Source organism: Athene noctua, chromosome 19, assembly GCF_965140245.1.
Source record: "Athene noctua chromosome 19, bAthNoc1.hap1.1, whole genome shotgun sequence".
NCBI classification, from domain to species: domain Eukaryota; kingdom Metazoa; phylum Chordata; class Aves; order Strigiformes; family Strigidae; genus Athene; species Athene noctua.
The window spans coordinates 1,677,148-1,704,912 of record NC_134055.1 but is presented as its reverse complement, the minus strand read 5'-3'; the positions used below and the strand labels follow the sequence as shown (position 1 = coordinate 1,704,912).

At 52.8% G+C, this 27,765-nt stretch overlaps 1 protein-coding gene across 13 annotated transcripts in view; it reads right to left on the bottom strand.

Moving 5' to 3' along the window:
• MSI2 (musashi RNA binding protein 2) overlaps positions 1 to 27,765 on the bottom strand; it is a 253,179-nt gene that overhangs the window by 41,910 nt on the left and 183,504 nt on the right. For all 13 annotated transcript variants that reach the window (XR_012634867.1, XM_074923064.1, XM_074923065.1 and 10 more), the window contains 3 exons: positions 15,912 to 15,994; positions 7,403 to 7,517; positions 109 to 183 (listed from right to left, as the gene is read on the bottom strand). Coding sequence is in view for 12 of the 13 variants with exons in the window: in XM_074923064.1 (XP_074779165.1) it covers positions 109 to 183; positions 7,403 to 7,517; positions 15,912 to 15,994 (273 nt within the window). In the remaining variant the exon portion in view is untranslated. The remainder of the gene's footprint in view (positions 1 to 108; positions 184 to 7,402; positions 7,518 to 15,911; positions 15,995 to 27,765) is intronic.

The following is a 27,765-nucleotide window of genomic DNA, read 5'->3' as shown; positions in this document are numbered from 1 at the left end:
TGCCTGTCTCAGCTTGCAGCTATGGATTTAAAAAAAAAAAAAAAGGAAAAGAAAAATAAAGAAGGAAAGAGGGGAAAAAAAGTAAATCTGCAAATGAAATGTACGTACCTGGGAACTGATAGCTGTAACTTGGGGCAAATCCAGGATATCCTCGGCCATACGTTGCAACAAAATTCGGGTAACCTTGACCACAGAAACGTAAAAAAGAGAGAAAGAGAGAGAGAAAGAGAAGTTTCAAGATTAATAAAGGCTTTTTTGTTTTTAAACACAATGCAAAATGACATAGAGGATGGGCGAGACTTGATTTTACTGAAGGTATTAAAAAATAAGATCTATTCCGCTTGTGCAGAACTGCAGGAAGGTTTCATTATTATCTTGGATAGAAACATCTAGAGCTGGGCAGCTTCCCTGCTCCCTCGCCTGCCTGGCTTTGTGCAGAAGACCTGTCACTCAGGTAATTAACATGCACTTTGGTAGCTGAAGTCCAAGGACTGTGCATACTTGTTAGCTGGAAGAGTAAATGCCAAATGCTAAGGCTAAACACATAACACAGGTTTGCTCTGACATTTGGAGAGCTTACAATGAATGTACTTTGCTTCAGAGCTATTGACAGTTGGAGATTAAGGTAGTAGTAATTCTTTATCCCGGGAGTGTGAAGGACAACAGTTAACACATCAAAGAGTTAGAGGCAGCAACAGCAATGAGCCAGAGAGTCAAAGACCTTTTAATTTTTCAGGAAAGTAAAGCCCAGCTATGAGAGCCACTTCCTAAAGCAATTTCTGAGAAACGCATCCAACCTCAGACAGCTTTTGAAGTTTTATTATGAGAAAAATAACCACTCGAGACCACGTTGTTAATAAAGATGCCTCACTAAACGCAGGAAGGGGGCCCTGCCCGCTCTGCCGTGGCGCTGGCAGCGACAGGCCGTGGCGGCGAGAGGGCAGAGCCCTGCGAGCGCGGCGGGTGCCGGGGGTGCTCGGCCCGGGGTGGCCTCATGGGCGGCGAGGTCCGACACGCGGGCAGAGGGTCCCCAGAAGGTTTGCTGCCTCCCGGGGGTCACACCAGTCCCGAAAGACATGCGGATGGCAGCAGCCAAGGGGTCACACACTGTGACCCCCACCCTGTGTTTTAACTCAGGCAAACCAGCCCCTCTGGTCCCTCCGCGGCTGTCCCGGTGCTGCCACAAGCCGTCCTGTACACTAAGGAGATTTCCTCAGACTGGATGTAACCTCACTTCCAATCCTCAGCACCTCCTTGCTCCGTTTTCCTAAAACCAGGAACCACCCTTTGCAACTCCAGCGCAGTAAATGCTGCGTTACGCTCCCGCTGACCGGCGGCGTCAGCCCAGACCCCTCCAGGCTCGCCCTCTCCAGACCAAGAAACCATCACAGAAGGTTTGCTCTCACTCCATCTGAAGTCAGTGGAAATCTGGGCAGTGACGAAGCAGCAGCTGGGCCGGACCCCCAGAACATGTTGAGCAGCCAAAGGGTTCTTCTGGGGGTCTCTAATCTCTGCTTTTATTTATTCTTTAATACACTCACACATCGTACAGCTATTTTTCTGCGGCAGCAAGTCTCTCTTATTTCTGATGAGATTTATATATACACATATAATGTACTATTAATCATAATCTAAAACTGGAAGATAAAAATGCTTGGATGAATTTTGATTACAGGATTAAACAGTGCCAGGGGAAAGCAGCCCTGCGATCCCCGGACAGCGCGCTGCGGCTTTCAGCGATATGTACACACCGCTTAGCCCTGGCGTATTTATTTCACAGCTCAACAGCTGGATTCCCTTAGAAATTAATCACCTCTGTCATTAAATCAGATCTTTCAGAGTTAAGCTTTACAAACCATTTTTCCTTTTTATTTAAAAAAAACCCCCCAACAATATTGATAAATGGATTGTTTGCTAAGTAAGTAACGCCATTAACAGCGCTGCGAGCTCTGCCATGAAAAATCGCTCCGCGGCGTCTGGCTGCAGCCCCTCTCCTCACCAAGTGGAAAAAATTAAGTTTTATTCCGATTCCAAGGACTCCGAAGCAGATCCGTCAGGTTGTGACTGCCTGGTCCGCGGGGGACCGGCGTGCTGGGCAGCGTCCGATCTCTGCCCTGGGGAGCAGGGGCTGCCGGTGTGGTGCCCGCGGCCCCGGCCCGGCGGTGGCTGGCAGCTGCCCGGGGTGGTTTTGGAGCTGGCAGTGCGGTGCAGGACGCCATCTCTTCCACTTGGGACGCTCTGTGGGGCCGGGGGTGCTCCCGTCGCGGTGCGTTTGCCTCCGAACCCAGGGCAGCCCTGCTCTCCTCGGCCAAGCCCGGCGGCAGTGGCACCAGCAGAGCTGCCTGGGGGGCCCTCGCCTGCATCGACGGCGCTCGACGCTCTCTAGGTCAGGCAGATGAAATCATAAATTTATAATACAACATTACTTCAATTTTCCTCTTCATTTACCGCTGCAGTGCCCAGCTCTGCTCTAACGAGTCCAAGCCCGATCCGCGCAGGGGAAATTGCCTGGCTGAATATCAATAGCGCATTAACACCGTGCCCATGTGGATGCTTCATCAAGCCAAATTATGGCCATGCTGACCTACCCACCATTTCCATTAGATGCCATTCGCATCCTGCGCTGGGCACCGAGCGGTTTATTTGCTTCAGTGGTCCTGGGGAATGATCAGTCTCTCTAATTATCCCTTGTTGCTAAACCAAAAATCCAAGTTTTGCCTGGATTGCCTCCTCCGAAGCGAGACCCTCCTGTCCGTGGAAGCAGAACTCAAACCAACAGCCCAAAACGCTCTCGCAGCACCGCCTCCACCCACCTCCTGTCTTGGCCAGCGACGGCAGCAGGTCCGAGCCCCCACCCCGCGGGCCGGTGACCTGCCAGCCCCCGCAGAGCCCCATCTCGCAGCGGAGCAGATCCTGCCCAGCGCTGGGCGCGGTGCTGGCGGGTGAGGCGAGAGCGATGGCTGCTGGCAGCACCACGCTGCCCACCCGACGGCCACGGAGCCTGTTGTCACCACGAGCACCACGTGAACAGCCGCGTGGTGCAGGAACAACCTCCCGGGGGGAGGCAAAGGCTCTGCTTCCAGCACGAAGCCACAACAGACTGGTAACACTGACCTTTGACTTCCAGTGTGACCAAGGGCATCACAGCATCTCTGGGGCTAAAGCCTCAGCTAAAGCTGCTCCCTCCCGTCCTGCGCAGGGGAACCGCGGAGACCCAGCAGCTTGCACAGGGTCACTGGAAAGGCAGGAGACCTGAGCCAGCCTCCTGACTCCCCTCCATCCACCAGCACCTCCAGAGGGAGAAACAGCTTCTCTGCTCCCAGCGGGGAAGTGTCCAGAGCCCCCGAACCAGGCTATGGAATTGTCTTTTCATTTTTAAACTTGGTGATTTGAGATGGACAAAGCTCATGGGTAATACACGGGAACACGGAGCACACTGAAGCCTGGGGACCTCTGCAAAATTAATCCCAGTGCTCCAGTAAATGCAAGAAAATTATTGTCTCCCAGTGTTGCTCAGAGCAAGGAATGCCAGGTCCTTCGCAAGGAAAGACACGGTCCTTCTGCCGAAGCACAGCCCCATGCTGCAACAACAACGCTCAGGGTCTTTCTCAAAAGAAACGTGCTGTGACCTTGACATGGGCACCTGTGGCATGAGGGAATGCAAACCAGAAATCATCTCCTACAGACACGCGGGGTGGTCACGCACCAGGGAGCAGCAGGGATGTAGAAGCTTCTCCCTGGGTCACACGAAGTCGAGCCCTCTCCTACTCCAAGGGAACGGAGGAGCTCAGCGAAGGCCGGCCGCGATGGCTACGGCGGGTGCTGCTGCGGGAGCCCGCGGGGGCCGGGGAGCTGGGCCAGCCTCCCGGGAAGCCTGCGCTGACGAAGGGCTCCTCTTCCCGGATCCCGCCTCAGAGGCAGCTGCTACTCTATTAAACGGAGCCTGATGGAAAAAAGGAATGACTTTCTTTGAAGGGCACAAGCTTCTTTCATGCATGAGTTCAGCCTACCTAGACTGAACGTGTGCAGGAACGCAGAGCCCGGCTCTGCCTCGCGCGGGGACAGGAGTGGCCTGTCAGAGACCTTCTGGAGCCCAGTGCCCTTAGCAGGCACCATGTCGGCAGGCTGGGGGTGGAAGCCATGTGGGCCGAACGCTCCTGTCTCTGGAGGAAAGGTTTTCAGGATAGAAAGAGCCCAACCTGACTATTAAACACCACCGCTGGAAGACGTGAGTGCTGCGGGCCCCCAGCTCACACCAAGCCGCGCAGCCGCTACCTCCCACCGGGACCAGCCACGTCCCAGGCGCCCCGAGTTGCTCCTCCGTTGCATTCTTCTTTTTTTTTCCCCAAGTTTTCAGGTACAGACTCGAACACCCTGGGACAAGGCGGTGACACTCACTCGCCCTTGGCTGACGGGGCTCCTGGTGGTGGAGGGGAAGCTCCCGGGTGTGTGACAAAACTTCTCGGCCACCCAACCGCTCCCACGCTGCTGCAGACGTGTGTGATGGCTGCGACGGGGGACACGGTGCCCCCTCACGAGCACCCACGGGGCTGGGGAGCGGCTTTTCCCACGGGTGGGCTGCCAGGGAGGGAGAGAGCACCAGAACTGGAACCACTCCGGCCTTTTATGCAAAGTGACTAATTAATGTTCCCGACCTGCCCCGAGCCTGCGCGTGTCCCACCAGCAGACCGAGCCCCTGACAGTCCAGAAACGGTCCTGGCAAAAGGCTCAGCCTGCCCACACTCTCGGAGACAAAAAATCCTTTCGGAAGAACACTTTAATTTTGTTCCAATCAACCAAATCAGCACAGAAGCAGCTGCCTATGCACCTTTAGACCCCGGCTGCTGCAGGCTCCTCGGGGAGGCTGTGATTAATGAAAAAGACCAACTTCCTTAATAGCTTTGGAGGGAGTCGCTCCCCGCTCTTTCCTTTGGGTTGTCTTGTGCGTTCATCCCTCCGATTCCCTCCTCTGCCCACGAACGGCATCTGGAGAAGGTGACCTTGAACAAGGACTTCTGGAAACAGGTATAAAATTCCATCAAAAGCAGCCCCAACCGCTCTGTTTCAGTCCAGCCAGGCATCTGAGAGGAGGAACCGGGTAGGGCTGACACGGGCCTCCTGGGATCTCAGCAAAACGCTCGGCTACCGCAGACGCTGCCTCCGGCAGCACGTTACTCCGCGCGCCTCGTCGTTTGATGGGTTAATTATGCCCCTCTCCCTGCGGGGCCGGGGCCCCATCACGAGTGAGCAGCTGCTGGGGTTTGGGAAGGAGAGGCTCGGGCTCCCGCTGAGCTGCTGCCCAGCGACCCCCTTCCCAGCCTTGAAGCCAACACTTCCAGGCAGCCTTTGAAAAGGGGGATTTATAACGGCCATCCAGACAGCTTCGCTCTCATGTGTTGCAATTTCCTTGTTTAGCACTTAATTATTTAACGCGGTGCCACTGTAGGAAGCAGGAACTTGGAAGATGAAAAAACCAGCTAGAGCAGATAATGAAGCATCTGGCCTTCAAGACGAATCAATCATGAATTCTGAGCAAGTCACCCTGATTTGAAATCTAATCAGAGCACGTTGCGAGAGCGGCCGGAGCAGAGCCGGTCGGGGCGACCGACCCATCCCACCGCTGCCAGACGGGGATTTGCCAAGAGGCGCCTGCGGCCCAGAAGCAGATCTGCTCGACGAGGGCTTCTCCCCTTAACTTCTTATGGCTTGAAACCATTATTTTCCAGAGAGGCAGCCCCGGTGGGAACAACTCACACCACAGCTGAAGGCTGAATTGTCCCTCCAGGTCATGGGGTGGACCCCGGCTCCGTTCGCTCCTTGCCCGGCTGCGAGGAGAAGGGTTGAGGTAACTCTGCCCGTGGCGAGCAGGAGAGAGATGCTGCCCCGGGTCTTTTTGCCGACGCAGGGTGAGCTGAGCTCTCTCCTCCAGCAGCCAGGAGGAGGAGGAGGAGGAGGAGGGAGGCACCACCTCCACCACCCCAAACCTCAGGCACCGTAAGCGGAAAAGAAAGAGAAACAACAGAAATAAAGTACACATGCTCAAGCACGCTGGGAACATACAAGTAACGAAATCACAGACTGACTAGAACAAGATAAATATTTTAACCATAAAATGTAATTTCCAAACACTATGGGGCAGGGTGGCGGTGGAGTGTGGGGACAGAAAAATAGATGATCGGCTGAAATAACCGCATTACACATCCCAGAAATGGATTGTTCCAGCCACACGAACAGAAGTACTATTAATTCAGAGATAAAGCAAACATGGCAGGGAAGTTTTCCCTCTCAAATCAAGCAGTGCCTGAAGTCAGACATCTCGGTGCAACAGCCTGATACTCGTAGGAACCGAGTCCTCTGACCCAACACCCACTCCCACAGCCCTGGGGCTCTCCAGCGTCTCAGACAGGCCGGGGCCCTGCTTGGCAGAGCTCAGGACAGCCCAGCACCAGCTTTGACACTGATTTTTTTTGTGCTCAGTTTCTGGGAGCATCTAAACCCAGGACAGAAAATTCAAAGCATCCCAGAAAGGCCACGTACCGGGGACGCTAGCCCGGGGAACACCTCCAGGTGTCCTCTTGGTCACGCACGCTTTATGGACACGGGAGGTGACAACTGAGGGGAAGTGCAGGGATACAAAGGGAGCAGAAAGTTGAAAATGTATGGGTTTTTACAAAAATACATTGGCAATGGATTAGCAGCATTTTGGCTTCGTAAATCTGAGGACAGAGTATCAAGAGGTTGTCACGTTACACAGAAAGAAGAACTATCTGGGCAGAAACAAATGAGAACCAATTATAACTAAATAGACCTCGTGCACAAATAGAATTTTGCCATTAAATATCATTTATCCCATTTAATTAGTATTTTCTGGACACAATACTCTGGACTAAAATACCATTCCATCTCCTTGAAACTTGTAATTATTGTTGCGACCTATACTGTTACGCATCTCCCTGCTTTCTCCATCTTGCATGCCATTTAAGAACCGGCAAGATTTTCAATTATCTATGCTGAACTGTCAAAGATACCTTTAAAAGAAGGGGAATAATGTGTGACTCAATTCCTCTAAAAAAGGGGAGAGATCATTTTTAGTCAGAATGAACACACAGCATCTTTCATCATTCTATTTTTCGCGAGTAAGAGTAAAACAGGCTATTTAAAACATCCATTTAAATGCAAATTTTTATATTCCAGGAAGGGGTGTGTGTGTGTGTGTGTGTGTGTGTGAGTTAATCATCTACCACAGACAGGATTATTTTCCCCACTCCACCCCTGTTAAAGTTTTAGACTCGCACCCACACAGGTGCTGGGATTTGCTCACCCCTATGGCTCAAGTGTTCAGAAATGAGGGAGACGCGGGAGCCGCTGGCTCCGGGAGGTGTGTGGTGGCTCCGGCACTTACCCAACATTCCCATCCCTAGCATAAAAGCGTCCATGGTATACGGTAATCCACGTGCCCTTCCTCTCGTCCCTGGTGGAAACATCACTTCTTTAGGTTGTGCTTTCTTACATTCTACCTATTGAGCAGAAACATGTACAAATGAGATGCAAATGAATTCCATGTAAATGTCAAATGCAGAACTGATCTACTTAAGGGGGGGGTGAGTTTTATTTTTAGCATTTGCCTCCCCACACCGCCTCCCCCTCAAAGGTGAACTTTAAGAATAGCGTGAACGGATTTAAAAGAGCAAACATGTATGTCTCTTTAAACACACACGGCGAAACCCCGCTGGAAAGGTGACAGAAATGCTGATTTAAGAAGTTGCCCTGTTCCTGAAAGGAAAACCTGTGCTGCGTTCCCTCGCAATGGTACTCGCGGGCGTGGAATGAATGGAGGGAGGTCTCCAGCACAGCTCTATTGCAATCGATAACAGAAAATGACTCTTGGTGATCATTACAAAAAGCTCCTTTTAAAATAGGAATAAGGAATCAATATTTCTACCCAGCAGAAGATTTCTGTAAACCCTATTAATAAACGATCTGCATTCTTTCACTTCCAGTTACTCCCGCTGCCTTTTGAAGTTGCTTTATGCCGCTTGAACCCCACCGTGCGTCTCCGCCAACACCCCGTGAGAGGTGGTGACCCAGCCCAGCCAGCAGCAGGACGCGCAGGACCCCCGGCCTCACCACCGGGTGCTGGGCCCCAGCCTCTTTTTGGGTAGGAAAAGGGAGAAATTAAGCACTTTGCCACGTTTTCTGGCACTGCTGACCTGACTGCCCCCGCGCTCCCCTCGGCGCTGGCCCTCCAAGCCGGTTTGGAGCCCCCCAGAGCTGTCCCAACCCCTTTCTATGACTCTGCACCTTAGGCCGTGCCCTGAGCAGAAGGACAACGTGCAGGGACGCAGTGCAGCCCCGCGCGGGGTGCGGGGGAGCCCCGAGCTGAGCCGCCCTCTGCCCCACCTCTACCGTTCGCACGACGCGAATCGCTGGTCTCAGAGTAAAGGTCTCAGGCTGAATCTAGAGGTTTGAGCTTTACGCCTCTAACTTTGTTCCTCAACCAGCTCCTCATCCTCTTTGCACATCTGCAGCCCCCCCAGCCCTTGCCTGCTCAGTCCAGAGCGGGAGTGCCGCCGGCCGGGGCCGTGCACCTGGCAGCCACGGTGGCCCCGGAGCCCTCGGCCCGGCCGTGGCACCACCAGCAGCCTGTGGGCAGGGGCTGGGCAACGGGGCTACTGGTGGTGGGCAACCAGGAGGGTCGGCTCCGAGCAGGGTCGCGTCTCCAGCATCGCCCCCACCCCTCGCACCAGCAGGGGAAGGTGGGTGAGGGCCCCGCACGCGACTACCCCCGGCAAAGCAGGATACTGTGGCTAAACACCTCGGTGCCTAATAGCCCGATCAGTGACTGCGTGTTCATTGTCTTATGAAAACCAACCGCCTGTTCCTAAGCAACCCGATCAGCGCAAATTTCAGGTTTATACAATTTTCATTTAGGTAACATAAAGGTTAACTGACTGTAATGGGAGTATTTTAAACAAAACCACCTACTCCTCCCCTTTCGGCTGCAAACCTCCACAGCCCGTATTTACTTTGCTTGCTTGCAACACTTCCCAAAGCTACAATGCTCAGACGCTGCCAACGCTGTCAAAACACACCCTTCTTGCAAATACGCTGCCCCAACCCAGTGAAATTTGGAGTGAAATTCTTCTGCAGTTCAACTTCTGCTACTTTTCTGCCAAGAAGCGTTTGGGTCCGCGCAGGAGGCAGCGGGAGAAGGGCAGAGAGAGCCCAGGGATGGTTGGAGTGGGGATGTGTGTGTGCACAGCCCGGACTCGGTGTTGCAGAGACCCCCTCTCAGACACCCCGAAACTCGGGCACAGCCCCAGCGGGGCCAGCGATTCCCTCCGTCTCCTCTTCAGCGCTGTCGGGGCGGCAAGACCTCCGGGAGAGACACGTCCCACGGAGAGCTGCGGGTGTCCTCCAGCCAGGGCCAGCCCCCTCCGCGCCCCCGTCCCCTGCACGCCCACAAACACCCTCCCGTGCACACGCGCAGGTGTGGGACGGTGCAGACACACTCCTGAGCGGGCGATGGAGAGCCCCACGGTGCCCCACGGGGTTCCCGGGCCCTGATATTAAGACAAAAAGAGAGAGAAAAGGAAGCAGAAAACTTCCCATCCATGAATCTTTGATGAGCCTCGATGGGAGGGGGGGGAGTTCAGCCTAACTGGGCTGTGTGCTCCCCCAAAACCCGGGTGTCCCTAGGAAGCCCCACAGCCCAAAGCCATCAGCCTGCTGTGACCCCCCCCATCTCCACCAACCCCCCCGAGAGCCCGGGGACACGGCGAGCTCACAACGCCGAGCACCAGCACCAGCCTCCCTCCCCGCCCGCCAGCGCAAGAGCTCCGCAATACCCTCTCCCACTGTCCTTTGCTTGTTTTTAATCAGAGGGGCATCGAACGGGAGTCTGCCAATCTAATTTCTCCAGCCCAGTGATGGGGGGTGAGCACCAGAAGTGTGTCATTTCATTTCGCCACCACATTTTTCGGGTTCGCCTCCGCTCCAAATGTCACGGCGGCATTGGTTACACCTCGCGGCCGCTTGCGCTGCGAACAGTCAGGATGATAAAAACAATCTAGCCTGGCTCGACGGACAATTAACAGGAAAATGAAGTTTGGATTAGCACCGTTAGAAACAATAACCCAGTAATTAGCTTTTGCAACCACAAAACAGCCTACTGCTGCTCTCTGAAAGACTAGCGTAATTTATGATTTTCACAGCACACGAGGATATAAAGGGAATGGCAGCGAGCTGCGAAGAAGTTTTAACTGGGATTTAAAGGGGAAGAAAAAGTCACCAGTAGGAAAGAAAAATAATTCCTAAGCCTTTGTAAACAAATATACCCCATAACGAGGACAAAAATATCCTCCTTTATCCAGCAGAGACTCTTCCCCCTGGGAGGGATGACACCGGAGCAGGAGCCCTGGCCCCGCTCTGCCATCCCTTGGGAAGGGGCTGTGTGACCCCAGCTCGGGCGGATTTTGACACTCCCCATTCAGCCACGTCAGGCCTCGAGGTGCTTTGCAGAAGCTGCCACGCACCATCCCGTTGGCAAAAGGGGAAAATGCAGCAACAGGAGGTGAAGCACCACGTTAGCAGACCGGCGATGGGCTTGGATGGTGCCTCTTCGCCAACACAGACAGCAAAAGCAGAAAAAAAAGGGGCCAGGCTGCTTTTCTGCAAGAAGCCAGCCCTGTCCTTCACAGGGAATGGGATGGAGATGGCCGTTAACCATCCTGCAGCCACGGTTACTGCGAGGGTCAAGCCCCGGAGGCGGCAGAGACGTCACACACGTGCCGGCAAAGCGGGATGGGCAGGGGGGCTTCTCCGAGAGGGAACGTGTCTGGATTTACGAGTCGGTGCTCAGCTCCGTACCGAATCACCCCCAAGAGCCCGCCCGATGCGGGTACTTTGTACATAAATTTGGATCTCGCACAAACTTTCAGTTCAGCGTTTCTGCACATCTTAATAATTTCCAGATTTTTTTCCACCTCCCCCGTATGAGGGATGTGCTTCACTTTCAGCAGCCTAACAAAGAAAGTTTTAACTCTAAGGCTGAAAAAAAAAAAAAAAAAGAGTCAGGGAAACGAAATTTCACTATTTTTGTTTAGTCTAGTTTGAAGAATTAACGTTACACTGGGGTACTCTTGGGTCAAGCCGAGCAGTCAAAGCCACTAGAACCCAGGACGGCTGAGATGGGGAGTGAAAAGCCTCTTATACCCAGAGCAACAAAACAGGCTGTCAGCTCTCAGCACCAGGATGTCTCAAAAACCCCCCTGGCTAAGAGCTTTCCAGGGAAACCAGGGCTATTTTGAGGAAAGCAGAATGCGCACATATTCACAATGCACAAAAAACCATTTTACCACCCAAAGACAAGGCAACTTTGTCTTGCCAGCAACGTGTGATTCACAGTTAGTTGCGATTCGATTGCCTCGGGGACGCCATGCCGCTCAGGCCTTGGCAAGCCAAAACTATCGCTCCTCTAACAGAGAAATCTGTATTCCCCCAGTCCTGCCGCAGAGGCAGGGCTACACCAGGCAACAGGAGAAAGGTTATAAACATATCTAAAAAACCGCGTTCGATCACTGACGAAGGTGGGGTGGGGACAATGGGATGTCGTGTCCTCAGACTGTAAAAGAAGTTGGCAGCTACAGGTGAGCAGAGGAGTCTGCCAGAGTTTCTCAAGATTTATCGATTTAATTTGTCCCCAAACACCCGATAACACCCAGCTCCTTCTTGCCCAGTGTGGGTGGGAGGGCCCAGCCACCCTTGGAGAACCTGGCAACGCGGCGTCACCGGACAGCTCACAGCCCCGGCCGTTACAGCACGCTGAGGGCACCGCTGTGGGAACGTGCCCAACCCACCCGCGCCCTGCAGCGCCCTTCGGCTGACTGATGGGGCTTCCAAAGCTTCAGCCTCTCCCACGCACCACAGCCGTGAGACCCCTGCAGAGAACCCGTCACCGCGACCGTCGGCCTCTTGGCACGACAGTTCACAGCGGTGCCCGAAAATGCTCTCCTGCCACAACCTATGGGCTGGGAGTGATCCAACAGTAAACAACGAGCAGCAACACCTTCCTGTGCCCTGCTGCCAACCAGACACCCCCCAGACAGCCCCCGTTGGCTTTCGGTAGGTCCTACAGTTGTGTCAAATGAAGGGACAACCCCAACTCCAAGAGTTTCCCAGGGATCACAGGAGGGTCCTTGCACTGGAGCTGCCACATTTCATTTCTGGCCACTGGAGATTGTTCTTAACTCTCTGGTTATTTGCTTTGACTGTGAAATGAGGGTTAATGCCCCCACGGAGGGCTGGGAGGGGTGAGGGAGTGCCAAGGTGCTTTGCAGATTTGGGAAAAAAGCATCAGGACATGCTGACAGGAGTGAAGCAATTTGCTCACAAGGGAGAAGGGTGATTTTTGCACCCAAATGAAGCACATGCCCACAAGCAAATCTTTCACCTCCTCTAACTTTCCTCTTTGCTCCTTGACAGGCCCTCTGGGCAAGCCAATGTCACGTCTCATTTTCAGCCCCGCAGCCGCTCCCTGACACAGATGCTTTGTATGCAGAGGTGGCAGGGTCACTTGGCCAAGCCTCCCCAAAGACATCTGCTCCAGAACCAGTCTCCCCAAATGCTCCAGAACCATCCACCTCCACCACCCCCACCGCCCGCAGCCCAGGGTGGTGCCTGCAGGCAGCCGAGCAGCACAACATGCGCCTCCCCTGCGCTCGGCTCCACGCAGCCCCCCAGCGCAGCCAGCAGACCCGTTGCCACCACCAGTAAGACGCCAACTGGAGGGGCAGCAGGATCACACACGAGGGCCAGCAGCACCTCTGGAGGCTGTTCTCTGCCTTCCACGGCATCCAGCTGTCAAAGGACCCAGCGGCTTCTCAAAATGTCTGTGCAAGGTCGGAGGTGGTTTCTTCACTGCACGTTGTGTTTCCTCCATTCCCGGTTACTGCAGGGACCTTGGACCCCAGCGGCCTCGTGCTCCCTCCTGCCTTCTGCAGGTGGTGCCCAGTTTAGTCTTTCCTTTAGTCTTTAGATGGAAGTGTCTTAGACTACAAAGTATTTGAATGAAAACCCGAAGGCATGTGGTGATATACATGTCTAAAACATCGCCGCATGGCAAAGGCTGCCAGTCCGGGGAGAAGCTTGCAGAGTGCTGACACATTAAAAAACCCATAAAACCCACAAAATCCCACCATGAGAAACAGCCACAGGTGCTACGCAGCGCCAAAGCTGGTTTTAAAACAGCCTAATGTTTTTGTCAGCTGCTCCAGGGCCTGACTTGAGATCCTGGCTTCAGTGCAAAGCGCCTGGGCCAGGCTCAGCTCCTCGCACCCCTCGCCGGCACCTGTCCCACCGCAGCCTGTGATGTGAACGACTCTATCACAGGGGGATCTACAGGAACATAAATTACTCCATCAAGTTTGTTTTTCAGCTACTTTTGTGCCCTCTTAGAAAACGAGGTTTCTCTTTGCAAATCAGCCTGCTCGTGTCGAAGGAACAATATTCTGGGGATCGCTTGTTTGGGTTTTATTTGTTCCTTCTCCCCCCTGCAACGTTGAGAGTGTCTCTGGCCTCCCACGTAAATTCCAAGTTTCATTTATGAAATACCTCACTGGCATTTTCTTTTCACTTTCACACTGCTCGTTTAATATTACATTTGACATTCTAAGCTTTACGGATGGCAACAGAAGCAGAATGGGCGGGCTAAAAATAGCCTGCCAGGGAGACGGGAGGCTAGAAATAGGCTCGTGAACAACAGCAGCCCCGCTACCCTTTGCTTGCCCCTGCGTTTTGGGAAATGAAAGCATCCAGGAGATGAGGAAGAGTGAGCTCAGGGCGAACGGGTGCCCGCGGAGCCGCAGCTGGGGATGGGGTCCCTGCCCCAGCTCACCCAGCGGCTGCAACCCCATCGCCTGGAGCTGGGGCTGCGAGAACCCGTCTCCTTCGCAGCTCAACGCTAGAGGGGGGCATGTTAAAAAGGAAGCAGGAGCGGTCAGTCTCCGAGGGGCTGCGGAAAGTCCGTCCGCAGGTCCCTCCGACCCCCGCCAGCGGCGTGTCACCTCCCGCCAGCTGCAGCAGCTCCCGGTCACACACGCCTGCGCAAGCTCTCGGGGCCTTGCGCGGGTTTGGTAATTAATCTGCAGACACATCAGCGATAAGATGAGTCAGTCCCAAGACAGGATCATGCCTCATCTCCTCCCTCGTGGGCTGCTTTTAAAATTAGCGCTGTAGAAGAAGTGACAAGAAGAGAACGCTCGAGGCATCGTGGCACCTGGATCGTGCACCCAGCCGGCACAGAGAGCCGGGAAGAATATCCTTTAATTATCCGTGACAACCAAACACCAACAGCCTACACTGTTTCTTCTGCTCTTTGTGATGTTCCTTGAGTGTTTTCACCCTGTCCCATCCTCCACGTCCCCCGCACTGCTGTTACCTTCCCTTGCAGCCTTTCATCTGGGAAGAAATCCTCCCAACAGCTCTCCCACGGCTCCTCCCCTCGCAGGGGGCTGCCGACAGCCGGGTCAGGTCTGCAGGGCCCCGGTTTTGTGGGACACACCAGCACCCTGCTGCTCCTTCCAGCCTACACCCAGCACGGCGCCAGCGTGACACCGGGCTGTGCCGGGCGAAGGCTGAGCCTCGCTCCGGAGAAAAACCTGTTGTGTGAAATAACGACGACACAGCACGCGCCCACCCGCCATGAAGCGGCAGGAAAACCCTGGAGCGTGGCCCTGCAGCTCCTCCCTCCCAACTGACAACCTCACCTAAGTTCATACTCCAAGCATTTCTCATTTGTTGTTGGGTCTGTCATCTGGATGCTGAGGTGGGGGCAGTTGGGGTTAGTCCTTTTTGTGTTGTTTTAAGGCAGATTAATCAGCATTTAGTACGTTAGGTCCAGGGGAATGAGCCTCCCCCACAAGCCACACGTATCTCAGGTGAGGTGGCTGGTGGCAGGCAGCTCCCGGGAGCAGGAGGCAGCTGGGGAGGCAGAGACCTGCGTGGAGAGGGCAGAGGGAAAGCCCAGCAACGCATCCGAGAGGGAGCGAGAGGCTTCCCGAGGGCAAGGGGAACTGCCCCGGCCCTGCCCGGCCAGCCCACCACTCACTTTGCCAAGGGGACCCTTACTTTTATTTCAGATGCATATTGCAGTGAGGAACAATATGAGGAATATTATTTCAGTGCCCTGGGAAAAATTAGCAAGTCAAATATTGAATCAGGCCTCCAGCATATGCCAAGGAGATTGCTTTGATCTTATCCACACTAAAAGCTCTATTATTGAATTTAAAGTCTGTGAACACATATCAGACCAATATACAATGCATATCTGAATACACATTTGAGAAGCAAAGGATGTTTTGACAAAGGGAAAAAGAATATTTTAGCTGAAAATATCAAAGTTACTGCATCAATTGAAATACAAATGCCCTTTTTCGTCTGGCTCAGTGGCTTTACTGACAGGGCAACCTGCAACCTGAGACCTGACTGTCATTTCGGAGAAACTTCACCCTGGTCTGGCTCCTGGGTTGGGCCTGGGTGGGAAGCGATTGCGGCTCGATGGCAGAGAGCCCCGACTGCCCTGGGGCCACGGTCCAGCACCAACCTCCGAGCAGCATCAGGAGCCAGGAGCTTGACCAGAACAGCTATTTTGGGAGCCCACGGCCTGGAACGGCTGCTCCAGTCCACGTCCCTCCTGAAAACCCCCAAAGCAGGCGTTCGTCTCTTCCCAAGAGTAGTGGTGGAGAAGAAGGGCTTCTCCTCAGCATCCTGTGACCCTGACACCCCCGCCCAGCACCCTATTAACCTCTCGGAGAAGGGTGGCCCAAAGGGCCACCACAGGCCTGGAAGACATCTGTGACAAGGGGCAAGAGCTCGCTGCCACCGACACGTGCTGCGGAGCAAAACCAACTTACCATTTTATTATTGATTTCGTGGAAATGAATTTCACAGACTTTTTCCACCACGTCTTCATTTTCAAAAGTTACGAAGCCAAATCCTATTTAATAAAGAAACAAAAAGGGGAGGGGGAAAGGAAAATATTAGTGAAGTTGGACAGTTTCACTTTAATAAAGCATTACTTAGCCGTTGGGACTTTGGAAAAGTTTCATGAAAACATGCACGTGTAAATACACCTGCTGTCTATGGAGCTGTTGCTGAACCTATTACGGACTAATGGAGGGAAGAATCATTGTCTCAGGGAAAATTAATATGGTTCTGTTCCAGCTCTTCCATAGGATTTAATGGAGAATTAAAACCTCCTTATGGATTTTTTGATCCATCCTGCAGAATTTAATGGATAGTTACACCCCAGTTACATGATGGCTCAGAAACCACAATAAGGCCATATTTTCTTTTACACCTTATAGGTTTTTTAAGAGCAATCTCTACAAAACCCAATTATATTTCTATGGAACCATATTGATTTTATCTCTTGCTTAATTCCACGGGACTTCTCCATTAGAGCTGACTCATTACACGACCCCCTCCGCTCCCAAAAAAAAAAAATCCGTGAAGACAGAAGACGATTCCTCATTTACCTCTGGTGAGGAAAAATATACCAGTGCTTCCCCAACCAAGCAGAGAAGCACTTTGTGTTTCCATTCGCCCCGAGCAAACACCAAACGTCCCCGCTGCTGCGTGCCAGGGCCGGCGCAGGCACCGCAGCGCCGTCCCGCGCGGAGGCAGGCGGCCCCGCGTGTCAGCCCGGCTCCGGAGGTGGTTATTTGTCCCTTTTTTCCTGAATTACTTCCTCTAATACCTCATCAGGACATCCTGAGGCCTCCAAGAAACCATTACGTTTAAGGCCTCTGATCTAATCGTTCCTCCCTTCTCTGCTGCCGCTTCAAACGAGCCGTGGATTTGGGCTGGTTTAGGGTCGTTTGATGCCTGCTGCCTGCCTGTAGCTGTACACTGGGTTTGCTCTGCTGGGGCCGCACTAAAGAAATCTGGCAGCCCCCCCCCAGCTATACACAGTCATGTTCCCTGCTCCTTCCTTAAAAAACAAATGAAAATCAAGCTAACGAATGAAAAACAATCTAATGTGCTACATTTCTGGCAAAGGCTTGATGAGTCAACATCAACACCGATTAAGCTAATGAAATCTTAAAAATGTAACAACAGGATGAAGTTCATCCCCCAAACTGCACTGAAAACGGCTGGACTCGACGCTGGTGACACGGCCCATGACGGCTTCATCGCAGCAGGCTCTGGGGCACCCCCAGCACCAGCCTCTGCCCCTGCCTGGGGCGACGGGGGATGGAAGGGAGGGGGGAAACCAGCACTGCCCAGTGTTATTTTTGGTGAATAGTTTTGCCCAGCGAACATCCTCTGCTCAGCCATGAACAGGTCGGGGCGGGGGATTCTCCCCCTCTGCTCCGCTCTGTGAGACCCCCCTGCAGGGCTGGGTCCAGCTCTGGGGGCACCAACAGCAGAAGGACACGGACCTGCTCGAGCAGGGCCAGAGGAGGCCACGGAGATGCTCGGGGAGCTGGAGCCCCCCCTGTGAGGACAGGCTGAGAGAGTTGGGGGGTTCAGCTGGAGGAGAGAAGGCTCCGGGGAGACCTTAGAGCCGCCCCCCAGGGCTGAAAGGGGCTGCGGGAACGGGGGGAGGGACTCTGGATAAGGGGTATAGGGATAGGACGAGGGGTGATGGTTTAAACTGACAGAGGGCAGGTTTAGCTTAGATCTAAGGCAGAAATTCTCCCCTGTGAGGGGGGTGAGGCCCTGGCACAGGCTGCCCAGAGAAGCTGTGGCTGCCCTGGCAGGGTTCAAGGCCAGGTTGGACGGGGCTTTGGGCAACCTGGGCTGGGGGAAGGTGGCCCTGCCCAGGGCAGGGGCTGGCAACTAGATGATCTTTAAGGTCCCTTCCCACCCAAACCAGTTTGTGATTCTGTGACTCAATTATCACCCTCCAGTACTGGGCCTGCTCCCCCTCCAGCAGCGGGGAGTGGTGGTGCCACCCCGACCCGCTCCCCTTGCCAGACCCAGTGCTCCCGGCAAGCGCCCAGCAGCAGGTGCTGGGGTCCCAAAGCAATACTTCATCATTTTAAACACAAATGAGATTTGCTTTGAAGGGGCACAGCAGAAACTACTAAAACTATACAGGGTTTTGGCAGCCTACAGGTACAAGATACATTCTGCAGGCTACAGTATTTGAAGCTGTGAAGTGCGTTTCAAGGTGAGGTCTGAGCTCCCAGACGGCTTGTTCAGGAATGCACTGTACGTGTAGCAATGAGGAATGCTCCCATCCCAATTTGGACCCTCTTACTGGGGAAAAAAACCCACCAGAAATGGTTTCTACATCTCCTCCAAGGCATAACACATCATCCGACAGCACATCAGACTCCGACCCAGCGCTCACACTATTTTACTTTGCATTTAAAGCATGCAGCAGCTTGAAGTATTTTACTTAACTCGAGTCTTTCATTTGCCTTCTAAATTACTCCATTTAAATCTACCTTAAACAGACCTGTAGTTAAAACTAGAATTTTTGTGGTTAACTGGCTGAATACGGCATCCCAGGAATCCCGGGGCTCGCTGCGCTGGGCAATTACCGGCGCTGGGAGCAGCGTGCCGCCGGGACCAGCCTGGCCCAGCGCGATGAGACGGCCAGCCCGGGTCGACAAGTCATTAATTGTTTGAGCACCAGCAACATCTTCATCATTAGTAACTCATTAGTGAATACTGCAGTTGAGGATTTCTCTTTCAACTTTTGTCAGGTCTCACTGCCAGGATGGAGGGGAGAGAGGGAATTTAGAGATTAGCCTTAATATGCACAACACCGCGAGAAAGCCCACTGCAGTCATTACACACTTTGGACTCGGAAACAAGTTTCCCATTCTCAGCCCACTCCATATGGCTTAAACACAGGTTTATCAAGAAATTATTTGTCTGATTAAATCAGATAGGCACCCAGCTTTCTGCATTTACAGATTTTATGACAAGAATAAAAATAACAATCCATAGGTGTCAACATTCATTTGCAGGTTTTTTTAAAAGATCTGTGTGGCTTCGCGCAGGCCAGTCTAGCCAGCTTGGCAAGAAAAAACAGACCTGACTGGGTCCACAAGAAAACCCAACAGCATCGTTTATTCCTTCCTCTCCGGAGGGGCAGGCAGCTCCAGCGGGTGCCGGGCTCGCAGGCTCAGGCCCGGAGTGCAGGCAGGGCACTCGATCCGTACCTGAACGCTCACAACATTTTACCTTTACAATTACCAACATTTTTACCTGACTGGGAAGCAATGAGAGGATTTAAACCTGCACGTGTACAGGCACTTGAAACCTATTCAAGAGATGCTATCGCTCCTTAAATGAACAATCCCCATGAGATCATATGCCCCAGAATTAAAAACTTCATAAAAGTGACAGGTAATGGGTCCTTTGAATATCAGATTCCAACTTTTAACAACTGCACACACACGCAAAAATATTTCAGCATGCATGCCTTATTAGTTAGCATAATGAATACACGCTCATTTTTAAATTACCAAAACTCTCAGAAACCTTCCCGGACTAAATAGACAATTATTTCTTCTGAGAGGTACTAAGAGTCAACAAAAAACCGGTTCTCAGAAAGTGTATGAAAAAGATTAACACAAAACAAAGAAGGCTGTTTAAAATGGTGACATAAATAGGATTCCGGTTGTCAAGGAGCACACATTTTAAAATGAAATTATACTGCATCCTTCTGAATGAAGCTATTATTGGAAGCTAACAAGCTCTATTTAAGAGATAAGCATTTAACAGAGTCAAACGGTTGGGTTTTTTATTCAAATGAATAAAACTGAATATTCATTTGAATAATCTTTTCTGTAAAAGAAAAGACAAAGAAGAGGGGAAAAACTAAAGTAAGAGGCAAACAGATGCCCCCAAACGAGAGGCTTTGAGCCAAGCGCGATCACTAAAGGAAGCCGAGACACGTATTCACGACCTTCAGGTGAAAAAACCCTCCTTTAGCATCTGCTCAGAAAAAGGAGTCATTTCACTCTATTCATCGCCTGGTTAATGGGCACTGACAGGCACCGAAACGATGCCGAGGATCTCCCCGAGCCCCCGCGCTGAAGGGGAGGGGGTTGGCTCTGCCCGGGGACAGGGCAGCGGCCGCGGGGCCCCGGCTCCTCGCGGGGTGCAGGGCGGGCAGGGGAAGGCGGCGGAGGGGGCGATGGGCGGGAAAGCTGCTTCGCCGTTACTGTGGGAGGAGGCCCAGCAGCTCGGCCTCAAGGAGCCCTCGGTGGCCCGTCGGGGTGGCGGGGCTACCTCTGCCCAGGGGCTACCTCTGCCCAGGGGCTCTCTCCCGCCGGACGCCCAGCGGCCCCGGGAGCTCCACGTCCCGTGGCAGCAGCTCTGCTCCTTGCCGAGCTCCCCCGCTCCCCCGACACCCATCAGCCCTCCCGCCTGCGACGACGGCCCGGGCTTTCCCTCGGGCCTGTAATTTTAGAGAAGTGACTGAAGATTTCTCACCCCGTCACCCCCAAATCACCTTCCTTCCTGCCTCCCCGGGTGTACGCCAGCCTGGAGACGCTCAGGACATCCTGTGTGATCCCCACGGCCGCGCTGCAGCTCCCACTCACGCCGCCCGCAAAGACACGGAGATGCCACGGTTCGGAGGGACGAGGGTGAGGGCTGGCCCGCAGACGTGTCCCCTCCGGCCCGGCCGCGCTGCCCGCCGCGCAGCAGCTCTCGGTGAGGGGACCGCTCGCTGCCAGGCCTGCTCCTGCCTACGGCAACACATCATGGGCACGAAACAGGAGCCCACTCCTGCAGGCCACTTATTTCACTCGCTGGGACTTTGTGCCTCTGCTCATTAGAAGCTAAAATATTTGGGGTCAATCACCAGAGGATGCAGCTGTCTTCAGCTTAAATAAAGCAAGTGGAAGGCACTCGCACCCCTGCAGACCGGGTCCTTTGGGGATGGCGGGCTGACAAAATGATGCTTTTTTAACAGCGACTCACAAAAGGGGATTTTTTCATTAGGAAACAGATACAAGTGTATTATTCACAGGGGAGGGATCTGGCAAAATCCACTTCTTAGTGCAAAGCAAGGTAGTCTCAAGTATCCAAATAACCCCGAGTTTCCCTGGAAACATTTCCAGTGAGCTTGCGGATGCCAGCCCAGCCGCCTGACGCCCGCCGGCACAGGGCGCATCCTCCGACGGCCCTTCCCTCACCGAAACGCGGAGCCAGGGCCTGGCTCAGCCGGGAGAGCTGCCCAGGCCTCTGCGGCACGGCTCCGCGCAGCCAAGCAGAGCTCAGCGGCAGCACTTTCTGCCATGGTAGTCCACAAATAAAGAGAAAAATTGTTTGGAGAAAGGGACTGAAACCATAAAAAGATTAAAGTAATTAGAAAAAAAATAATTGGTAGAAGCCGTAAGTAATGTTAAGAAGCCACACTGAAGATACCAAATGTCGGTGCTCCTGTGTTCTGCATTTTGCTTTTTTCACACTTGAACCAACTGTAATTCACACCTTTGTTGTCACTTGAGAGGTTTTATGTCAACTTCAGTAAAATACAGCCGAGATGACGACACCATTGCTATGAAATATATCTACTTTCTTTTGCTAGCTGGCAGCAACTTCTCCACAGCCTGGGCTTTCTCTGTGCGTACAGAGATCTATAGTGCAGCTGCGTTTGCACACACAGAGGACGTCACTCGTCAGCAGAATTACACGAAAGCAGCTTATTGGGTTAAAGGTCTCGCTCTTTCGAGCCCATGCACGCATTAAAACAAGGAAAACAAGGTGATTGCATCCCGCGCCTGAAATGTTAAACCTAGGCTAATGCTGGGGTCAGCCCCTGAGGGCTCTGCCGGGCAAACCGGGAGCCCTGCGAGCGGGGTGCCTGCCGCCCCCCAGCCAGCGCGGTGCCGGCATCTCTGTCCCCAGCGAGCCAGAGCCGCCTGCACCGGGGGCACGCACGCCGGGGGCTGCTCTGGGCAGAGGCTCTTCAGCCTCCAGGAAGGATGCTCGGGTGGATGAAAGCGCTGGGAGGAGAGCCGGGGAAGCCTGTTTCAGCTCCCAGGCTGTCTCGGGGTCACCCGATGATGTGGAGCGAGTCACTTCATCTCATCTGCATCGGCAGCGCTCCGCTTCACCCAAGCTGTGTCTGATTGTCTGGGTAGACTGTAGGGTCTCAGCAGCTGGGACTGGCTCTTGCTGCATTTATAGCATGCCAAAGCACCAGAGAGCTCCTTAAAGGGTTCTGGGAAGTAAGTAATCACCAAGGCTCTTTTGTGCCTGCACAATAATCCCAAAGACCAAGGGCAGGAGACAAGAGCACAGAGAGGAGAAAGGAAGGGATTTACATGGTCCACATCATACCAATAAGCGATGCAGGCTCTGCTTAAATCTCACTCCCGCTGGTAGGCAAGAATAACCCAACAGTCGCCTGCTGCTGCTCTCGTTAATGCAGGATCAGTCTCTTCTCTCCTCTTATACGTGTAACGGGCTCTTACGGCACCGTCCTGCTCAAACTCCCAACCTGGCCGGCGCGGTGCGAGCGCGGAGCACGGCCCCGGGTCCCCCGGGGGTCTGTGGTCCCGCCGGCCCCGGCCTCACCGCCGGCCCTGCCGATGGACAGGAACATCCAGCCTGACACCCGCGGCAGCACCCAGCATCGTAATGAGGAAATATTAGTTCAGGCTGCGTTCCCCTTTTGTGTCAGGTCTCCGTACCTGATCTGCTCATTTGTGTTTGCTTCATGCCTCGCCTCTTCTCCCAGTATTTAAGTTACTTAAGCTCTGAAACAGAGAAAGGTCCAGTCCTGCTGTGGCATTATTTATGCACCTGCTTTCTTGTTTATACCAACAGTTTTGGCAGCTGGTCCTGTAAACTGTAATAAAATGCTTTTCAAAAAGTAAAGAAAAATTAAAAATGAAGAAATGCGACCAGACAAGCCAGGCATAATAACGTTAAAGCCCGTGTCAATTAATTTTTCCTCTTCTTGATAAACGAGCCCCATTCCATCCATTAATAATGAGGGAAGAAACAAGAAAAGTTGACACTAGTTTAATTTATTTTCTCAACTTGCCTGGTCATATTTCTCCCTGTTGCAAAGCTTTCTGGTGCTGCTGGGAATTGCAAGTGGCTCCCACACAGTCGATGCATAGATTGGTGTGAATCAATACCATTCTACTTTATTCACACATCCCTTGTAATCAGAAGGGAAAAAGTTACTTAGTAAGCTACCGTGCATCCCAGACTGACAAGCCACCTTATAAAACTAAAAATAATAATATTAATAATCCTGCAGGGGAGGGGCGGAGAGGGGGAGATGAAACCCAAGTCCTGTAATCGCTGTCACCGCATCTTGTCTTTACAGACAAACAGAATGAACCGAGCAGAGGGGCTGGGACATTTTAATTGCTCAGACAGTGAACCATGGATGTTTCTAACTTTCTGCTGTCTGTGAAGGTAATTCAAGTCATTACCCTGAGACTCTGGGAGCCAGGACCTGTGGGTTTAATCCTGCCTCTGGGAAACATCATTCATTAGCACCAGAACCCAACAGCCAGGATGTGAAAACTCAGCCCCGACTTTGCCGCCTTCTTATGTTGTATCTTTGGAGAAGTCACTTAAATCCTCCCTGTGGTCCAGGCCCCACGTTTCTTCCCCTCCACCTTCTAGTCTCTTCCTCAAAGTTTTCATCTGACACACTGCAACTCAGCTCGTTAAAGCTCAAGATCGCCTATCTAGGATAAAAGCTGTCAATTCTAACTTGTTATTTCCTGTTACTCCAATCTCCTGTGCTGCAAACACACAAAAGGAGAGGTTTTGGTTTCCAGAGAAGTAACTCTCCAGATTCACAGAATACAGCCTTAGTCTGAGACGCAGATTTCACCTCCTTACCTCCAAGGAGGGGTTTGCTGGGAAGAGCAATGACCACAGTGCAGGAACCACCCGAAGGCACCTCCTGCTCGGTGGAGAAGCAGCTCTCACCCCACCCTCCTGCTAAAACCCAGAGAGGGATGCACCAGGAGAGGGAAGGGGAAGGAGAAGGTTAACACCTATGGGCTAGGATAGAAAATATCATCCTCATTTAACTGTAAAGTGTGCTCTCTAGCAGTGCTTCTGTGAATGACGCTCATCAAGACAGATGATTAGCCTGCACATCCATTTAGTGTTTATGTGCATCTTGGGTGGGTACGGAAAATAGTTGGTTCTCCTGGCAGACGCAGGCAGGTATTACTGCTGTTTAAAGTGTCAATATATACTCCATGACATGAGAGTAAATTCTCAAAATTAAATCAGCAGACAACTGCCTTAGATCAAAACCTCCATACAAGGTGCTAGCGTTTCAATACCCGCGCGGCAGGAGAGCAAAGAGCTGAGGTCAGCCGCGCAGCTGGATAAAGGGCACCAGCAAGAACTCCTTTGCTTTTGTTCTGGAAAGCTGCAAGGCTCAGGCTCCTTGCTCCGTCCTCCCACAACTGCGCGGCATTTGCAGAGGTAGCACTGCTCAAAAAAAAAAAAAATAAAAGGCCCCTTAGGATGAGCAGCTGCTGCCCCACGTAGCAGCCTGCTCCTCTGAACAGGCGAAAATCCACCCAAAGTGGTTTGATTTTCCCTGATGGGAGGATGAAGGGTAACAGGGACTTGTCCCCCTCTCAAATGACCCATTTTGACCCAAGATGTGCAGGCTGGGGGGCACGTGTGCCTCTCCTTGCCGGGGCCGGGACGGCGGTTCTGGCTGAAGCCCTTGCGGTCGCACGGGGCAAGGGGAACCCCAGGGCCCCTCCCCGACCGCGCTGATGTTCGCGGTACCTGAACTTCTGTAATAAATTTTTCATAACAACAAATCTTCATTAAAATTTGATTCTATTAACGTTCTGAAATCAAACCAAAGCGCTGAGTACATAATGACTGAAACGCACACTACACAGCAACTTACTAAATGCCAGTTTTATCATATTGTTAATTAACAGAAACCATTAATGCATTCACAGATCATTTAGAAGCATTAGCGGTGACCTAAGAAAAATTGCATGTACGTGTGATACACTTACGTCTGCATTTTCTGCATCTGTATTTTCTACACAGGAGGCCCGAAAGTTTGTTCCCGACTCAGCTTCTCTCCGTCAGAGACATCATATCTCAACGGGCGCATTTTTGTCAGCAGCTTGGGAATTAAAGCATCGGACTGAAATATGAGACACTGAAGGAGAAAGTTACTTTGGGCAGCGTTTGCTTTTTTGTCAGTATTTAACTCCAGCTCCTCTAGCGCTGGGGAGCAGACCCACCCTTGCTCCTCACAGCCTTTCACTGCTCCTCTCCCTTCAGGTACGGATTTCCCAGCTCCCTAACGAGTCGGTGGTACAAAACCGATGGGAGTGCAGCTGGGTGGGGGAAGCGTGGCATAACCTAACAGCTTTCTTTTTGTTACCAACAGAGAAAAACCCAAATGGTTGTAAAATCCAATTAATCTGTCCACAACCAGAATGGGAAGCTCGTGCTTCAAGTGAACGCTTCTGCCTGTTCGTTAGCGAGCACACAGAGCCAGTGACAAACCCAAATGCTGATTTCTGTCCCCAAAACGAGCGCCCTGCAGCCCCTCACCGTGCCAGGAGGCAAAGCCAAGGGAACCGTCACCACCACTTGGCCACCACTCGGCACCTCTCCTGCAGCCAAAGGGTGCGGACCCGCCCGCGGGGGCCAGCGGGGGCCCTGCTCCCCTGTCCCTGCCTGCCAGCCCCCCCAGCAGAGGGCAAGGGCCCGCGGAGCAGCGGCCAGTGGTCCTGGCAGCAAAGGCAGGACGAAGGCCACCGCTCCCCGGGAGCCGGCTAACCCGGCGAGGCTCCCCTGTCAGAAATTAAAGCTGCTCCTAATGTGGCTGCAGTAGCCGTTGCTCGCCGAGCGCTAAGTCCTGCCATCTTTATCTGTTTGCCTACAGGCGTCAAATACTCTCTGCCTGTCAATTCTTCCACAGTTTATTACCAAATTTCTAAAATATTACATTTTTTATTATATCCAAATTCACTTTATTGCATTTGACAATACAGATAATCACATACCATATGCTCTAATGTTTTGAAACCAATGCATGTTGACAGCAGTTTTTATTCATGATGCATAATTCTATCCGGGGCTGACAAAGGCGGCGCAGCACCGAGCCTGGTGTTGCCGTCTCCTTGTTGGGGGGATCGTTTTTTCCATTTCCTTTTCTTCATTTTAACAACAGATTTACAATACCGGGAGGAAAGATGCTTTGCTTTCAGTTGAAATAGGAAATTGGCTGAAAAGATGGGCTTATCAAAGAGATGTCTTCAAAATATTAATAACGGGTGGGGGTTGGTTATTGTAATTACTTGCATTTGAAACGTGCTGTTAATGGGGTTGGGGGAGCTCAACGGCTCATCCGCGGGCGAGCAGAAGGCGCGAGGCCGGACCCCCCCTCCCGCACACCCTCCTGCCTGGCGGTGGTCGCTCGGCTCTGAAACCAGCTCCCCCTCCCGAGGGAAGGGGTGGGACAACATACACACCCGGCGTGTCCTGGGACGGCCAAGGGAGGGTCCCCACGGGAAGGGGACACCTGGGCGAGCGCTGCCTAAAAGCCTCCGAAAGCCACAGTTTCTCTGAAACAATATGTCAACGGGGCAAAGCCTTCGGTCCCCCCTGGTTTGAAAGAGAATTGTGAAATTAAACCCACGTTTCAGAGCTTTGCCGAACAGGGTCATCCATTCCCCTCACTTCTTCCTGCCCTCCCTTGAATCCACCCTCACGACAACCACGCGCTGCAAGCGGAGCCGCAGGGACGAGCTGGAGACGTCCCTCGTCCTCCCCCCGGCCCGAGCGCACCCCCGCGCCGCGGGCGGCCCAGCCCAGGGGCCGTCAAGGCTCAGCGAACGCTCAAATCCGCCTTAAGCTGCCGGGAGAGGAAAAGCCCAAGCAAACCCCAACTCCCAACCACGGCGTTCAGGCAATAGATTCAACAACTTGAACGATGGCAACGCTGCGCAAACCAAACAGGATGCTATGTCTAAATTAAGCTGTAATGACCTGCTCTGAGGTCTTTATTAGCCAGGTAATGATCATTTAAGAGGAGGTTACTATCTTGAGCCAAGGGCACCTAATACCATTACTGAACTTGTTAAAATCTGCCAAGCAAGTCATTATTTCTAACATTATTTCTTTTTCTCTTAACACAGCTTTCTACCTTTCCCCTTGTGGTGCTCGGCTGTAAATCACGGGAGGTGGCGATCACGCAGACTCGGCCGCCCTTCCCAGGAGGCTGAATTTAGCTCCTGCTCACCACGAGCGGGCTGAATATAAGACAAATCCCCCACAAGAAAAAAAAAAAAAAGGGCTTTGAAAAACTCCAACCTTAAAAGGCCCACGGAGCCAGGCCGTGGCCCAGCAGAAGCACGTAGCAGGGAATGTTCTGCAAAGAGCCGTCGGGCCTGGGGCAGCCGCCGGCACCCGATGAGGCGCCGCTCGGCGCCGGACGCCGTTCACACGCTGCACGGACCACGGGCACTCTGGCTGGGAAGAGAGGAGCTTAAACAACAGCCCGGCCCTTGGGGATTTGGGGCTGGCGAGAAGAACAGCAGCTTCAGAGTCCCCGTGGGAGCGCGGGGTGAGCTCACCTGGGGACAACCTGCCTGGTTGGGCACTGCTCGGACCTACTGTGTCCCCGAGCCAGGAGGGATGCCAAGGGCAGATCTACCACCAATTTTGAGAACATCAAGACATTGAGATGCTTTGCTCCTCACCTCAGTTATGCTTCCCAGGAAAATAACAATCCCCTCCATTCCCCTTGCCCACCTTCAGTCCTAC